The sequence below is a fragment of the Arachis stenosperma genome, chromosome 2 (genome assembly GCF_014773155.1).
Source record: "Arachis stenosperma cultivar V10309 chromosome 2, arast.V10309.gnm1.PFL2, whole genome shotgun sequence".
NCBI classification, from domain to species: Eukaryota; Viridiplantae; Streptophyta; class Magnoliopsida; order Fabales; family Fabaceae; genus Arachis; species Arachis stenosperma.
Genome location: NC_080378.1, coordinates 28,735,479 through 28,754,301, shown reverse-complemented (window position 1 = coordinate 28,754,301; position 18,823 = coordinate 28,735,479). Strand labels below are relative to the sequence as shown.

The following is an 18,823-nucleotide window of genomic DNA, read 5'->3' as shown; positions in this document are numbered from 1 at the left end:
TATGCCAAATTATTAGGAAAATTAATACTTTAATAGGTTTGTTTGATATGTCACTTTGTATGCATGTCTATTCTAATCTAATGAAGGGGACTATTAACAGTCCTAGTTTTTTCATCGTCTAGAATCCCTAAATCTTGCTTAATGAAATTAAATGTTTAACTTTTGGGACAGCCATCTAAGCAAAAGAATTGGATTTTTCTTTCTTTCTTTCTTTCTTTTATTAATTAAGCTTTCATATATGGAATCAGGCAATGAACCAATCCAACGCCACCAAACCAAGCACTAGGGGACAAGAGAATCCAGAAAAGCAACAGCCAGGTAAATTGCTTAATGTAGATTGAAGAGTGAGAATTTTCAATTTGATAGAAGAAAACTTTTTTATTCTTCTTTTTGGAACTTCCTATTTTTATTTCAGTACAAATAATATTTGTTCACAAAAAAATTATTAAAAAAAATGTTTGCTAATTCTACTTAAGTTTGCTTCATGCTAAAAATTATTATGACTTTTTAAAATATTTACACCTTTTTTTCTTGATATTCAGAAGAAACAAGAGTTGTTGATATTCAGTGCTGCTGCCCACTACAATAACTGGTACAAGTCACACTCACATTATTGCATTGTAAATATATCTAGTGATGATCTCAGTAGCAAGCTAGTCAATACAAAGCTAAAACAACAACTCACTATAATGAGATGGGTTATTGTTTGAACAACACTATAGTGCCCTAATACATACACAACTAACATGTATAAATAAATAAACTACAGCAACCTTTGATCACGCCCTTTCTTCGGTCTTACAATTCCATGCTAGTTTAGATGTTATTTTTCATGGCGTTTTTTGTTTTGTTTTTAAAGCCACACCAAGCTTGGAAGCTACTATACTATAAGTGTTATACAAGTACGGACTATGCTATGATTATTTCTTTATAGAGGAAAATAAATGAAACAATTGCCAATTTATATTACTTTGGTACTATTCTTACAAGTTCTGTTAATTACATTAGTGAAACATTTAAAACAAATGAGCAAAATTGTAATTCGGCTTCATTGAAAACTAATAGTAGATCGTCATGTAAATCAAACGTAATGTCCATTATGATTATTCTAAACGGAAGTGTTAAATAGGATTTTGAAAGTTTTTATTTTTACCCCAAGATTGGTTGCCATAATTAGCTTTAATTACGTTAAGTTGAACTTTAAAATTGATTTCTCTCTTTTCCGCTCTCTTAGACATTCATCATGAGAAGTTTTTTTAAAAGAAAAGTATAGGTAAACAAAATACTAAACATTATGAACAATGGATATATCGAATATTCAATTCACTGGGTATACGAATGGTTATCCTAATATTAAGATTTATATGGATAATTTAAAATGTAGTGTGTGTTTATTCTATTGAACCCATTTTAGAGCTCATTATTCACATCGTTCACAAAAACCATTATTTACCTAACAAAGTCTTTTTTCTAAATGTTTTGTCAATGAGAAAAACTGAAAAAATTATTCCAAACAGACAAAGAAAAGGACAAACTTTGCAGTTTTTTTCCAATCTAATATGTTCATATTCATCAAGCATCAACATCGATGAATGAAATTAAATCATTAATAATTATAAATAACTAAAACTAAGCCACAATAAAAGTTTATATTATAATAAACTTTCCAACATTGTCATCCATGTTACCCAGGCCTCCACAGCTAGAGTTCTATATCTGAGACATCAGACTAGGATTGGGTTATATAAAGTAACTTCACAACAGAATGTCAAATCAATCTTGTGTAAGTAGATCTTGTGCAAGTAGTGTTTATTTTTGGTTTTCCACTGTATCCCCCAACTTGACATACCAAAGACTAATTCGCTGCGGTACTAAACTCCATTTAAAGGTTTACCGCTGGCTAATGGGTTGCTACATGCACAAGGCAAGATTCGAACCCCCAACACTTGCTTAAGCGGACTAGTGAGTTAACCAGTAGACCAACCCAATTTGGTTTGTAAGTAGTGTTTATTGTCCAATCATTCGAAAGTTGATAACTTACAGTAACTAAAGATTTATAATAAAAGCTCACTTAAATTAGATTAATTTTAGCATTATTGATCAATCACACCACTGCTCTTTATCTTGACAAAATTCAATAATTGGACATCCAGTTGGTTCCGTGTCACTATCAACACATGAAATCTCCTGATATATTGAGCAGTTAAAACTTAACAAATATAATAAAGATACAAGAAGGAAACAAGATATGAAGATTTGGGAATTGTACCTCAAATGTCAACTGCATTCAAAGTAATATTTTTTCACCCATACATTGGCTCAATTAAGATACAAAATTTGCTGCATATGAAAAAGTTGAATCATAATGTTGGGCACAGAACTATACAAATGAAAAATATTACATGTACTCAACTGTAGATCTCATTTTAAGAGACACCATCAGATATTGAGATATCTGTGAATCACTGTTTGGCTTTGGGAGAAAAACTGGGACTCATTTTTTAAATTTAGTTAAGAGACACCTTCGTGTGTGCTTTAAAATAAGTTCCAAAATTAAGTACAAATAACACTACAGAAAATAACTAACCAAACACCGTAAAATTTAGTTTCTCGTCGACTCTTCTCACATTTAACTTTCTGCTACACACTCTTCTTTCAGCAACTAGTACATGCAGTTAGGGATTGATAGTTGATAAAATCTGTCAACCAATGAAGAACAAGGAAGAGTAAGGCTAAAGGTTTATCCAATATGACTCAATACTGTTAAGGATTAACAATGCAGTTGAGAAAACTGCACATGCTAATCAGCAAATAGCATTACCTTATCTGTGAACAAGTGAAATCCCTCCTCAGCCATAGCTTTATCAAGTTCCTGACCAAAGCAACACAAGTTTTCAAGGAAATTTCTGTGCAAGTTTTCCTCGGTGACTATTACAACTAGAAGCTAATAAGTAGTAATGATTATAAAAACTGTAATCCATGAGCTATGATTGCTAGGCAAGCAGCTCAATACACTCTTATGTTCAACAACTTTAGTCACTTTCACTTCTTAGATACATTAAAAATAATGTATTTGGATGACTACATTCAAAAATTAATTTTTGAAAGTGAAAATGACTAACATTGTGAAATGGAGGGAGTAGCGAACATAGACTAATAGATCGGGAACAAGTAAAAAGGAAGTAACGTCTATCTTACGTTCTCAGGATTTGGGGAACAATTAATGCTGCAAACTAGTTCTTGAAGGGCTTTATTGTTCAAAGCATCACGGATCTCATTGGAAGACACTGCACCAGAAATACAATAACTTTGAACAAAGAAATCACTAATTATTTGTGGCTTTAACACTGAAATTTTGATCCCGTATGTAGGGTATTCTTATCTACGTCTTAAATGTAGAAAAAACTTATACACTCTACCACAAAGACACTTCTAACCTCCTTTGTTTTTCTTTGAAACGATGTCTCAAATCATTGACAACAAAGAATTCTTCATACCTATAGCATCCAGTTGGTGTTTTTGCAGTACCTCAATAGGTTCATCAACAATTAATGGCTTTTCTACAAGTGATTCTGAAACAGCAGCTAATGAACAATACATAAACAAATGTTTGATCACCAAAGTGCTTAAAAGCAATGAATCATTACATAGAATCAAGTTGCCAAAAAGAACAAAGGCTTAGCTCAACAAGAGACAACAGCTTTCCTCCAAAAGCTTATTACAAGGTACTTTTATTCAAAAATAATATTTTTTCACAAAACTACAAGATGTGCAAACCTGCAGATATCTACAAAGTACATAAATAGCACATAGGTTTCATTCAAAAAGTAGAGTTTTTAAAGTTTTGCATACTGCTTCTACATAAGAAAGAAAGTTCATTGTGGAATCAGCCACCTGCAATGCAAGGTAATGCTGCCTAGCATAAATTCAAGTAGTTTGTTCAACAATTCAACACCTTCATAGTGTAAGTATGCTCTTCATATACAAAAATCAACAAGAAAATAACGAGATTGGGAACAAGTGTCATCATCTTTAATACTGAAACAAATACGCACGCCTATCAAATGAAACTTTAAATTCTAATATCCCACAGGAACATCCAACAAGGAAAATCCATCATAACATAGAACACACCATCAAAGCAGTAGCACAAGCAAGCAAATAAAACATACTTGTTTTGTCCTCTTGAGCAGACGGCTTCTCACATGGAAATTCTGCAGCATTGAACTAAGTCTGATCAATTCAATAACCCCTGGACAACCCAAATATTAAACATCTTCATATGTTGATTTTCCTTTCCTTTTTCTTTTTTTCTTCTTTTTCTTCATTTTAATTTTACTTTTCTAAATACCAAGCAAAGATTGTTTATATATAAATCATGCTAAGATTCTGTGTGTAATCATACAGCACAAGAAGATAGAATACACACACACACACACACACACACACACACATCCCTTTAGAGTAAAACTCCAATCTTGTCTCCAACAAAAAACACAGGAAAGAGTTATCTATCTCGATAGATCCCTTTACATGCATTGCATCAAACAAGTAATAGGCAAACAAATAAGGTGAGGATTTACAAGTTAATAACAAACATTCGGCATCATACCTTTGTGATTCTTGAAACATGCCAGAGAACAACTACAATAATCAAGCCAAAAAACTAACATTAAATAGAAGCAATTATTTTTCCTAAAATTGTTTTAAAAATAAAATAAAATAAAAAGGATAAAAACTTGTGGGTTTTACAGTTTTACTTACTAAGGCACATAACATGAAGGGCACTTGTACTTGGATTGTGCTTCGTTGCAAACTTGGCATTGTTTAGGACCCATTGAACTTCTATACAAAAATAGAAAAAAAAAATTATTAAAAGAATAATAATAAGGTAATCTCAAAGGTTTTGATTGTGGATGGCTGCTCATAGCGGTGAGCCAAAAATCCGCCATAACATTATGTCGTATGACGATGCGGCAAATGGTGGATGACCTAAAAATTAGGTGTACATGCACAAGAAATGCAAAAAAACTGCACATGTAATAAATTATAAAATCTAATCAATATAAGCGATTTTCTATTCATAAGGCATGCAATTAATTCAACAAATTTAGTAGCAAATTCAGCAAATAAACATATCATCAAGTTATAACACCAAAAAACATTAAACATAGAGCTTAAATACTGAAAACTAAGAAATTGAAATAAAGGATGGAAAAAGGGAGGTTTACAATTTATAACACTGAAACAGAGGGGAAAATACAACAAAACACCAGAGATTAGAGACAAAGCTTAAAACCATTCCCCTAGATAAGCACAAAGAATCACCTAGAAGAACAAATCAACAAGTCAAAATCTTCTACTCAATCAGATAATCATAATCATCTAACGGTAACACATCACGAGCTTGAGTCATCATTGCAAATAGTAACAGCAGCAGTATTAAAATTAGGGTTCAAATCACCAAAAACTCTAAAACAGCAGAAGTATTAACTTGTGGAGCTGACATAGATTCAACTCATGAATTAACTCGTAAACTCGTACGAATTTATTTGATATGAATTTTATAAAAAAATTATTATTATTATATATATATATACATAAATCTAGCCATTCAAAATTAACAATATCATAACAAATATTTTCGAACACATTCATATCCTTTACAAGTATTCTTATATAATTAGTACAACATAAAATACACATAATTAAAAAATCTAAATCCGTAATACTAAATTGGTAATTGAAAATTGAACAATATCAAATAATCAAATTAGAGACGCCAAAAAAAATTATAAATTATACTAACACTGTAATTTACAAAATCTGCAATACTAAAAGCAATAAAATAAAATTCATAAATCTTTAACTCTAAACAACCAAAATAATAAAAATTTGACAATTAAACATTCAATTCAAGTTCAACAACTTATTTACAATTTACAATTAACTCTAACCAAATCAATTAATTACTAACCGCCATGAATGGATGAACCATCTGACCATCTAACATAAATTATAAGCAACAGGCTAAAATTAAAAGCAATAAAATTTAAAAAGCAAAAAATACCTAAATTAACAAGCAGAGGCTCAAAGAAAGGGCAAAGGAATCCCCGACGGTGTGGGTGCAGCAGGCAGCAGCGACGGCGAGGGTGCAGCAGGCAGAAGCGACGGCGAGGATACGGCAGGCAGCAGTGACAGCGAAGATGCCCCTTTAACGTGAAGTTAGATTAAATGAGAACGCAGGGTCTCGGCCAAGGAGGTGCGACGAACAGTGGTGACAGCGGCGTCGCAAAGAGGAGTGAGTGAGGGTGAGGTTGGGAACGGCGCAGAGGAGAGGACGGAGAGGAGTGAATGAGGGGTGAGGCCTGAGTGTTAAGTGTAACTGTAACCCCAGAAACTCGGAGAGGCGTGTTTTGAGTGTTTTTGGGATTAATTACCAAATCAGTTCCGGATATTTTTAAAGGCTTACTCCTTTTTTTTTTTTTAAGGAGTATCGTTAACCTGCATTAAAATAATTATAAAATATTTTTTTATTTAAAAAAATTACTAATTAGATTTTGATTCTTTAAAGTTTTGGTTTTTTAAATTTTTTTCTTTTTTTTTGTTATTTCAGATTAGAAGCATTTAGAGAAGAGAAGGTCTGCTAAATTTTTATCCATTTTAATTTTTAGTTTTCTCTCGTTCTCTTCATATGCTGTAAATTTTATTCGCATATCTTCGCCACCACAACATGCCACCGTAATCTGCTGTCGCCATCGCGCAACCTGTCGCCGCAGTGCAAGACACTTCCGCTTCCGTCGCGCAAGACGCTACCTCAACGCTTGAAGGTTAGCTAATCATTATGCCTTTTCAATTTATGGATCCCTTTTCTTCTTCTCCCTTTGTCATTAAAAAACTTAAATACTGACTTGCATTTTCGGTTACTGTCCCGCCACTCGATTTTAGCACTTACTATTTATCTAAAGCTAAACAAGCAGGTTAATCCTCATGGGTGATCCAATTCTCAGAACATGATGAGTCATATTTATAAAAGCAACTAAGAAAATTTTTTTGTATGTGATAACTGATAAAATTATTATTTTTACTGCTATTGCAGCTACTATTTCAGATACATATACACCATACAAATCAAGGAATCAGAAGAATACAATTGAAGTTGGTCCATAAAACTTGAAACTGATTTATTCCGAGAAGGAGGCAAAACTCACTGAATACATCAACAGCAAAAGCAAGATATGCAATTTGGATGGAACCTTACTTTTTCACTTCATTCCCTTACATTTGTCACTTTAAAAATCTAGTATATCATTGTACTTAGATACAATTTATATCCAAATACATTGATCTAAAAATTTACTAGATGTTCAAATTGTGTGATTTTTTAATGTTTTGTTATTTACTTACTAAATAATGTATCCTAAATTGATATTTGAATAATTTTGTTCAAGTGGTTAGTAGTTGAGTTCAAGTTGTTAGTATTTGAATATTGTATTATGAAAGTGTGGGTTGAATCAAAAAAGAAATTTCCTTCAATACAGTGTAGACATCTAAAATTAAATTGTATTCATTGTAATTAAGAACTCAACTACTTTTCATAATATTTTCGATTTACGTGATATATCTGATACATATCTTAACTAGAGATACTTGATGTGCTTGTGCTAAACAAAAAGAGCATGCTTTTTATGATAATGCTTGTGATTGAATTTTTATGCAACTTTATTAACATATTCTGTATGAAGCTAACTTTCACCTTAACTTTTTGTGATTTTTATGTTTAATATTCTTTACCTTTACTTTAATATTTCCGGTTGAATTGTTAACTGTTTGTAAATTTGTTGAACAGCTGCAAATTCTCGTATATGACCTTGTTACGTTTGATTACTATCTACTTCCCATTTCTTTTCCCATTATATATTTTACTATGATGCTTACGCTATGTTCTCATTTGTTAATTTTCACTTAGTGAAGACTTTTTACTGGCAATAAATGCATAAAAGTCCAATATTAAAGGGTCCATATCAACCTCATAAAAGAATAGAAGTAAATATTCAATATACTATTTATATACATATAAGAATAAAGGCCTAAAGACCAATAAGCGCGCGTAAGCAAATTTTGCGGGATTTTCAAAGGAGAAACAATGTGTTCTTCGGTGGTCGCGAGCGGCGAGAAATTTGTGACATGAGATCAGAAATATAGATAGATTGATAGACAGAGGATATATACTCGTTATTATTTTTTTTTTTGTCCTTTGCACCCACCGCATTCATAGCTGGCATTGGCATATTATATACAATATTATATTGCCTTTTATGTCAATACCCGTCTACTACTTCTGTTGAATGTGTAATGGGAACAAACAAAAAGTTTAAGCATCTATGGATGAAATTTGACCAAGTTAGAGTCCATTCTTTTTTATACTCATTTGATCTGTGTAGCTACTAGATTTTTCTTTTTTATTAATTGTGAATTTGTGATGTAATTGTGTAGCTAAAGTAGCAGTGATTGGATTTTGTTGTACGATATATTTTAAGCTTCTGTTATAATAAATAAACCTGACAGAGAAATCCCAATGCATTTCTTTGAGATAAAACTTAGAGTTTGATTTGCTGAAGATTTGAGGTATAATTCTTGAGTATTTTGGGATTTTACTGAGACAGCATTATGCTAAGATACATACTCACATGTAATGTCTTATCGGTAAGGTTATAAAAATACGATAAATAGAAGTTCAAAAGTTCAATTGAAAATCAATTTAGGTATAATAAAATAATATATTTATATATAAAATGTATAATTTTAAAAAAATTAATTGTTTATTTATTATCTTAAATCAGTTAGTTATTAAAAAATTATACAAATTTGATTGGTTAACTAATTTTGATAGACTTTTTTTATTTTTGATCATTTTTTTGTCAAGCAAATTTTTTTTAACCGGACTCAGGGTTAGAGGTTAGTATATACTTTTTGGGGGGAGGGGGATATCCCTCTCCCCCAAAAATAAAAATTTTAGTGTATAAAAGCCTTTACTTTGTTCTTGTACGTGTTTCTGTTTTTACTCTTCTAGTTCCACCATTAGATTTTGGATTCATGCTTCTTCATTTTCCCCCTTAATACAATAAATAAAACTCGCGTCCAATTCCATGATTCCTAAGATTGACACTGTTGGATTGTTTTTAATTTTAAAAGATTGTGATTTGTGATGGTTGGTACTCGGTGTGCGGACGATATCAAGTTCAATGGTTCTACTTCTACCATTACTATTTGGTCTCTATTTTTAACATAATTTTTTCAACACACTTCTAATTAGAATTATATTATTGGTGCTCTAAACAGATTAATAACTCCACACGAATGAGACTTGCCGTGGATATGGTTTTAGAGGAGTACAACAATTTGTGTCTCGTAAGACAAAAAAATGCTTGGCAATATAGGACCAAGGTGGAAGCAGAGCATGAAGACATTTAGGAATGAGAAATTATTTTTTTAGATATTTTTAATATTTTCTTTGAAAGACAAATTACTAAGCTATGTTTCATTAGTTTTTACACTAATTTATCTTTCTATATATTACAATTCTATATTACTAATTTCCTTAACTTTATCGGTTAATATAAATTATTCATAACCTATATATTCCCGTAACTAATTATTGCTGAGTATGATAAATACAATATAACTTAATCCAAAAATGAGCAAAAGCAAAGTTAAAACATATCCTGAATTTATAAGATATAATTAATCTATCTTAATCCAAAAAATGACAAAAGCAAAGTTCAAACAAAAGGATATTGGAAGGGTTCAATGACAATATTTTCTATATGAGCATGTGCACTAAGATCCTTCCTCCTACCAATCTCTCCCGAACATAGAAGGGCAAGGTGCTGCTTAGCAGAATTAGAACTGCTGTCATCCTTAAGAATGTCTGTCAACATTTTCACTATGGACGAACACATCTGATCCCCAGCAGCAAGGCACAAAACAACCACACATTGAGCTATTGAATGCAACACTTGTTTGGCAATGCCACCTGACTGTGGTTAGGGGTAGAAACAGGCCAGGCCAGGCCAGACTTTACTCTTAATAGGCCAGGCCTGTAATAGAGTATATTGGCCTTAGCCTGGCCTATAGCCTGGTATAGGCTTTTTAATGAGTACCGAGCCTGTCCTGTTGTTAAATCTGGCTTGGCCTGAAGCCTGTCAATAGGCGTGTTTTTTTAATAATAATTAAATTTAAGATATAATTTAATTTTTAAAATTATAAAATAAAAAATAATAAATTTATGAATAATATTGATACAAAATACACATATATAATTAAAGAGACAAATGGCTGAGTGGATAAAGATATTATTATAAGATAGAAGATCCAAGTTTAAATCCTTCTAATAACATTTTTACTGGTATAATAAAACTCTCTATATAAATTTGCAGGTTTAGGCCGGCCTGACAGGCCCAACAGGCTATTTCAAAAGTCTAGGCCTGGCCTTTTAAAGAATATAGGCTTTTTTAATAGCCTGAGCCTGGGCCTATTTCCTATCAGGCCAGGTTAGGCCAGGCCAAACACAGGTCAGGCTGCAGGCCCCTGGCAGGCCGCCTGGCCTATTTCCACCCCTAACTGTGGTGAAGGCTTGGCGCTGGCAAGTAGTGACTCCACCAAGACTCACCCTCAAGGATAAATATTATGTGTATAGTCCAAGAAATGCAACCATAACAATGTAGTTTTTCAGTAGGAACTCTATCTAAGCAAACAAGAAACTCTTAGGATCCAGTTACAACTTTACAAGGTGTAGGACTTGAGTCCCACAATGAAAATATGAGACAATAGTGGATGGTTTATAGGGTAGGCAATTTTTGTAGTGTGATTTTCCAAAGATTCTTATCAGTGAGATAAGTTATAACATATTAGAAACATTTATCAATAAAGAATAAATGAGGATGCCTCCAGACAATAAAATGCAATCACCTCTCAAGCACTGGTGGTGCATACAGCTCTTCATTAAGAGAAGGAATAAGTGGCTCAGGAACCCATTCATCACATAACTCGTCAATTTTCTGTAGATATTAAGCAAATTTTCAAAGAGAGTCAAAATACCAAAACATGATTATTCTCAGATTTACTTGCTCCAGAACAACAGCAAAACAATAAGCATAGGGATTCAACTTAAAAGCTCATTATTATTCATGCAAAGAATAATTTGAGTATGGCTTTCAAAAACAACAATAAACTTAGATATTTCATAGTATCAGAAAAAAGAAATTTAACAAAAAATAAATAAAAATACACCACGGGATACTGTTGAACAAACCTTGTTTGTTAAGGGTCGTTTAGAAGGCTTGTAACTTTTTTGGGAAAGCAAGAAAAGGATGACCACAAGGAGAAAAACCTCGATAAACAAGTGTCCTTCAAACACAAGGCAATAACGAAGGAAAAAATCAAATTAATCAATCTCATTGGTAATAAAATATATTGTGCACTCTGATAAGTTTCTAATAGAAGATAAAGAGAAGAAGGAAAAGAGGATTCTAACCCCACTTCTAAAAGAGAGAGAGAGAGAGGCTTCCAATCTAGGTTTTGATTAATTTCAACGCAAGCTTCAAATATTTTTATACAATCAACAAATCATAAATCTTTACATTAGCAGAAACAGTGTTTGCAGAATAGACTAAAGCAGCAAAAAAAATCTGTAAAGCCAAAAAGGGCTTGCCCCTGCAGCAAGGAGCTTTTAATTAATGTCAGAGCTTGAGGAAGAACTTTGTTTCTGACAGCCAGACCAACACTAGGACTGGACCTCTTGTCACTCATTAACGTGTAGCAGAGTTCAAGGGCAAGAGCTGTCATATGTAAATCAGAATCACTAATTAGTCTTGAGAGTTCTACAATAATAACTTCATATGCAAAAGAACCAATCTTATCACCATATGCAACTATAAGTGAATTTAAGGTTCCTAAGGTTGACTGCCTTAGTGCTCGATTCGCTTTCCGTAGAAATGCAGCCAACTTTGCTATTACATGCTCCAGAACACAACAGATCCACCCGAAGTGGAGAAGCAGCAATGACAGCAAATGCCTTGACAGCTATAAGACGAGTTATCTCATTTCCCAGCTGTTCAACAAATTTACAAACAGTTAACAATTCAACCGGAAATATTAAGGCAAAGATAAAGAATATTAAACATAAAAATAACAAAAAGTTAAGGTGAAAGCTAGCTTCATACAGAATATGTTAATAAAGTTGCATAAAAATCTAATCACAGGCATTATCATAAAAAGAATGCTCTTTTTGTTTAGCACAAGCACATCAAGTATCTCTAGTTAAGATATGTATCAGATATATCAAGCAAATCGAAAATATTATGAAAAGTAGTTGAGTTCTTAATTACAATGAATACAATTTAATTTTAAATGTTTACACTGCATTGAAGGAAATCTCTTTTTCAATTCAACCCACACTTTCATAATACAGTATTCAGATACTAACAACTTAAACTCTACTACTAACCACTTGAACAAATTATTCAAATACCAATTTAGGATACATTATTCAGTAAGCAAATAACAAAACATTAAAAAACCACACAATTTGAACATCTAGTAAATTCTTAGATTAATGTATTTGGATATAAATTGTATCTAAGTACAATGATATTCTAGATTTTCAAAGTGACAAATGTAAGGGAATGAAGTGGAAAAGTAAGGTTCCATCTAAATTGCATACCTTGCATTTGCTGTTGATGTATTCAGTGAGTTTTGCTTTCTTCTCGGAATAAATCAGTTTCAAGTTTCCTGGACCAACTTCAATTGTATCCTTCTGATTCCTTGATTTGTATAGTGTATATGTATCTGAAATAGTAGCTGCAATAGCAGTAAAAACAATAATTTTATCAGTTATCGCATACAAAAATTTTTCTTAGTTGCTTTTATAAGCATGACTCATCATGTTCTGAGAGTTGGATCACCCATGAGGATTAACCTGCTTGTTTAGCTTTAGATACATAGTAAGTGCTAAAAATGAGTGGCAGGACAGTAGCCGAAAATGCAAGCCAGTATTTAGGTTTTTTAATGACATAAGGAGAGGAAGAAAAGGGATCCATAAATTGAAAAGGCATAATGATTAAATAACCTCCGAGCGTTGAGGCAGCGTCTTGCGCGACGGAGGCGGAAACATCTTGCGCGGCGGCGGCTTTGTCTTGCGCGGTGGCAGCAGCAGGTGCGCAGTGGTGGCAGCAGGTTGTGGCGGTGGCAGCGGAGGCGTGTTGCGGCGGCGAGGATATGCGAACAAGATTTGCAGCAGATGAAGAGGACGAGAGAAAGGCAGAAATTGAAATTGGATGAAAACCTAGCAGAGCTTCTCTTCTCTGAATGCTTCTAATCTGAAATAAAAAAGAAAGGGAAAAAGTTAAAAAATCAAAACTTTGAGGGATCAAAATCTAATTAGTAATTTCTTAAAAAAATGGAGTATATTTTGTAATTATTTTAATGCAGGTTAATTATACTCTTACAAAAAATTAGGAGTAAAGAATCCATGGCCTTTTTAAAGTTTTTGAATTTCTTACTTCTATTTTATGTGGAAGTACCGTTAACCAACACTAAAATATTTATAAAAAATTATTTTTTTTTGAGAAAATAAGCAATTAAATATTAATTTTTCTATAATTTTTTTATTTTATTTCCAGATTCAAAGAAGAGATTTTTAGCTCTATTAAGTTTTTGCCTCTTTTACTCGATTATTTATTTTATGTTCTTCTCTATTTATAGTCTCGTTCATTTTCTGATTTTCTTTTTGTATTGTACTTGTTCTCTAATTTTCGACACCACAATATGTTTTTGCTGCCGTTGTTACACTCGAATTAACCACATTGGCAGCTTTTATCAACTAAATTAAGGCTAGGACTTCTTGTCGAAGTGAGCGATTGACAAAGCATAATCAGATAATTGGTATTTTGTGCTAACTTCCTACTCTTTGCTTCAAGATTTTAGCATAGACTATAGGCTATAGCATTAGTATTGTAAAATAACCTAAACATTCTTAAGACTAAATGATCATAAATTGTTTTATTAAAATTTTACTATATATTCTTCTTTGACTCTGAGACTAACTATTTTTATCTTGAGCTGGCATAAAAAGGATTAGTTTAACTAAACAAATTGAATATCATTATACCGACTCAGAATAAAAAACTAATGTGTAATAATTCTATTTTAGTTCTTTGTTTTGAAACTTGAATTTTGATAGAAAAAATAAAACCATTGTTATCCTTGAAAAAAAATTAATTGCTTCTTTGAATTCAATTGTTATATAATGTATTGTGTGATCATTTGTTATTATTTATTGGAATGATTTAAAAAAATCTTTCCCTTCAAAATATTGTTCAATATCTTTTCATCTTCTTTGCATTGAAGAGGAACTTGAAAGTGTGCTATATGATGATGAAGCCTTTAGATCACCTTAGAATGAATAAGTGCTAATCTCAAATATGTATCTTGAAATATTATTTCTGCAAGAGTCATTATCATCATCGATTAAGTTAAGAAAACAAACATGACCAAAGTAAATCCAGAGTTTTGAGAGCTGCAATTGATGGGTTTAGCCTTCAAATATGTGTTAGTTTTGAACTGAAATAATTACTCAAGGAATAAAAAATTTGAGTTTGGTGAAGCTGCTATTGCGATGTGAAGAAATAGCTTAATGTAACTTCATGCAAGGATTATAGGTACAATTTTTAAATAAATCTACGTAATGAGTTAATTCGAATATGTGTTCTTTTGGATGAACTTAAACCACTTTAGTGAATTGAGTAGCTTAAATTCAAAGCCACCATTGTTCCATTTTTAGCAAAGCCATATTGTTCACCCTTTTTGGGGTATTGACAATTGTTCATCAAGTTAAAATGCTACAAATTGTTTCTCTATTTTGTGTGTGTTGGAGAAAAGGGGAACTCATTCTGAAATTTTAAATGTCATACAAGTTAGTTCCTTCATAGTATTTTAAAATGATTTTACTATAAATTGATCCTTAATATAATTATTTATAAATGGGTAAAAATTATTCATCATAAAAATACAAATATAAGATCAAAATATCCAAAATAGGGATTAACTTAGGAGGGGATATATCGAGATTGTTAGAGTATAAATTAGAACCAATTTAGATCAATTAGTATCATTTATATTAATATAATATATATGTATATTAATGGTAGGATTGTATGCTTTTATTGCTTTGATTCTCCTAACACTTATAAATACCCTTGTACATTATACCTTTGTGATACACTCAATAATGCACCATCATTTCTCTAGTTTAATCTCTTGTTTCTAACATGGTATCAAGAGCATAGGTTCCTTTTTTTTTTATGAAAATTCATTCATAGCCCCTTTGTTTTCTCTTTCGACAGTGCTATTTGCCCTCCATTTTCGATCTTTTTCCGATGCTTTGGTTCGTCACCGCCGCCACCAGCGTGTTCATCTCGTTGTCAAAATTCCAACGCCTCCAGACTCGCCGCCTGAAGACCGGTGTGCACTTCAGGTTCTCCTCTCTCCAGATGCCATCTAGCACTGTTGGATCCATGGTGCACGAAGTTGTGATCTCAATGGCACCAACAACTTGGTATGCACAATTGTAATATCACTCTTTTTCACAACTTCGCACAACTAACCAGCAAGTGCACTAGGTCGTCCAAGTAATAAACCTTACGTGAGTAAGGGTCGATCCCACGGAGATTGTCGGCTTGAAGCAAGCTATGGTCACCTTGTAAATCTCAGTCAAATAGATTCAAATGGCTATGGAATTTTGATAATTAAAAGATAAATAAACATAAAATAAAGATAAAGATACTTATGTAAATCATTGGTGGGAATTTCAGATAAGTGTATGGAGATGCCTTATTCATTTTGAATCTCTGCTTTCCTATTGCCTTCATCCAATCCTTCATACTCCTTTCCATGGCAAGCTGTATGTAGGGCGTCACTGTTGTCAATGGCTACTTCCCATCCTCTCAGTGAAAAAGGTCCTCTACGGTTTCCCGCATGGCTAATCAGTTGTTGGTTCTCGATCGTGTAGGAATAGGATTTACTATCCTTTTGTGTCTGTCACCACACCCTACAGTCGCGAGTTTAAAGCTCGTCACAGTCATCCCATCCCAGATCCTACTTGGAATACTACAGACAAGGTTTAGACTTTCTGGATCTCAAGAATGCTGCCAATGGATTCTAGCTTTCGCAGGTAGAACGGAAGTGTTTGTCAAGCACGCGTTCGTAAGTGAGAATGGTTATGAGTGTCATGGATCATCACATTCATCAGGTTGAAGTGCGATGAATATCTTAGAATAAGAATAAGCATGAATTGAATAGAAAACAGTAATACTTTGCATTAATACTCGAGGAACAGCAGAGCTCCACACCTTAATCTATGGTGTGTAGAAACTCCACCGTTGAAAATACATAAGAACAAGGTCTAGGCATGGCCGAGAGGCCAGCCTCCAAAACATGATCAAGGGATCAAAAGGTAATCCAAAGATGTCTAATACAATAGTAAAAAGTTCTATTTATACTAAACTAGTTACTAGGGTTACAGAAATAGGAAAATGATACAGAAATCCACTTTCGGGCCCACTTGGTGTGTGCTTGGGCTGAGCATTGAAGCTTTCACGTGTAGAGGTCTTCCTTGGAGTTAAACGCCAGTTTGTAACTTATTTTTGGCATTAAACGCCAGTTTGCATCGTCTAAACTCGAGCAAAGTATGGACTATTATATATTGCTGAAAAGCCCTGGATGTCTAATTTTCAGCGCAATTGAGAGCGCACCATTTGGACTTCTGTAGCTCCAAAAAATCCATTTCGAGTGAAGGGAGGTCAGAATCCAACAGCATCAGCAGTCCTTTGTCAGCCTCTGAATCAGATTTTTGCTCAGGTCCCTCAATTTTAGCCAGAAAATACATGAAATCACAGAAAAATACACAAACTCATAGTAAAGTCCAGAAATGTGAATTTTTCTTAAAAACTAATAAAAATATACTAGAAAGTAACTAAATCATACTAAAAACTATGTAAAAATAATGTCAAAAAGCGTATAAATTATCCACTCATCACAACACCAAACTTAAATTGTTGCTTGTCTCCAAGCAACTGAAAACAAAATAGGATAAAAAGAAGAGAATATACAATAAATCCCATAATATCAATGAAACTTACTCCCAATTAGATGAGCGGGGCTAGTAGCTTTTTACTTCTGAACAGTTTTGGCATCTCACTTTTTCCTTTGAAATTCAGAATGATTGACATCTATAGGAACTTAGAATTTTAGATAGTGTTATTGATTCTCCTAGTTAAGTATGTTGATTCTTGAACACATCTACTTTATGAGTCTTGGCCGTGGCCATAAGCACTTTGTTTTCCAGTATTACCACCGGATACATAAATGCCACAGATACATAACTGGGTGAACCTTTTCAAATTGTGACTCAGCTTTGCTAAAGTCCCCAGTTAGAGGTGTCCAGAGTTCTTAAGCACACTCTTTTTGCTTTTGATCACAACTTTAACCACTCAGTCTCAAGCTTTTCACTTGGACCTTCATGACACAAGCACATGGTTAGGGACAGCTTGATTTAGCCGCTTAGGCCTGGATTTTATTTCCTTGGTCCCTCCTATCCATTAATACTCAAAGCCTTGGATCTTTTTTACCCTTGCCTTTTGGTTTTAAGGGCTATTGGCTTTTTCTGCTTGCTTTTTTTTTTCTTTTAATTTTCGCCACTTTTTTCTTTTTCACTGCTTTTTCTTGCTTCAAGAATCAATTTCATGATTTTTCAGATTATCAATAATATTTCTCTTTGTTTATCATTCTTTCAAGAGCCAACAATTTTAACATTCATAAATTTTACTATAAAAAATATGCACTGTTCAAGCATTCATTCAGAAAATAAAAAGTATTGCCACCACATCAAAATAATTAAACTAATTTCAAGATAAAATTTGAAATCCAAGTACTTCTTGTTCTTTTGTAATTAAGCACATTTTTCATTTAAGAGAGGTGAAGAATTCATAAAATTATTCATAGCTTTAAGACATAGACACTAGACACTAATGATCATGTAATGAAGACACAAACATAGATGACACAATAAGCATAAAAATCGAAAACAGAAAAATAGATAGACAAGGAGATTAAGGAATGAGTCCACCTTAGTGAGGGTGGCGTCTTCCTCTTGAAGAACCAATGGTGCGCCTAAGCTCCTCTATGTCTCTTCCTTGCCTTTGTTGCTCCTCCCTCATAGCTCTTTGATCTTCTCTAATCTCATGGAGAATGATGGATTACTCTTGGTGCTCTACCCTTAGTTGGTCCATGTTTTAACTCAAGCCTTTCAAGGAGGTGTTGAGTTGTTTCCAATAGTTGTTTGGAGGATATTGCATCCCTTAAAGCATCTCAGGGAATTCTTGATGAGGATCTTCCTCATGCTCTTGTTGAGATCCATGAATGGGCTCTCTTGTTTGCTCCATCCTTTTCTTAGTGATGGGCTTGTCCTCTTCAATGAGGATGTCTCTTTCTTTGTCAATCCCAGCCAAATTGCATAGATGACAAATAAGATGAGGAAAGATTAACCTTGCCAAGGTGGATGACTTATCAGCCACCTTGTAGAGTTCTAGAGGTATGATCTCATGAACTTCCACTTCCTCTCCAATCATGATGCTATGGATCATGATGGCCCAATCCACAGTCACTTCAGATCAGTTGCTAGTAGGAATGATGGAGCGTTGGATGAACTCCAATCATCCTCTAGCCACAGGCTTAAGGTCCGGACTTCTCAATTGAACCGGATTGC

General features: G+C 33.2%; 1 protein-coding gene across 5 annotated transcripts; it reads right to left on the bottom strand.

Annotated features, from left to right (window-relative positions):
• Positions 1 to 1,639: 1,639 nt before the first annotated feature.
• On the bottom strand, positions 1,640 to 6,416 carry LOC130960401 (uncharacterized). 5 transcript variants are annotated; one of them, XR_009079088.1, is made up of 9 exons: positions 6,071 to 6,416; positions 4,765 to 4,845; positions 4,613 to 4,644; positions 4,173 to 4,214; positions 3,498 to 3,584; positions 3,199 to 3,287; positions 2,822 to 2,872; positions 2,270 to 2,699; positions 1,644 to 2,187 (listed from the first exon to the last, which is right to left on the bottom strand). XR_009079088.1 is itself a non-coding variant. In XM_057885790.1 (8 exons), the coding sequence occupies exons 2-8, from the start codon at positions 4,836 to 4,838 to the stop codon at positions 2,676 to 2,678; spliced, it is 387 nt and encodes a 128-aa protein (XP_057741773.1). In that variant the 5' UTR covers positions 4,839 to 4,845; positions 6,071 to 6,416; the 3' UTR covers positions 1,640 to 2,675. The 5 variants fall into 5 exon arrangements, 4 of the variants coding, with proteins under 4 accessions (XP_057741773.1, XP_057741774.1, XP_057741772.1 ...); XM_057885790.1 differs by having other exon boundaries at positions 1,640 to 2,699; positions 3,498 to 3,572; XM_057885791.1 differs by having other exon boundaries at positions 1,640 to 2,699; positions 3,498 to 3,572; positions 4,765 to 4,842.
• Positions 6,417 to 18,823: the final 12,407 nt, after the last annotated feature.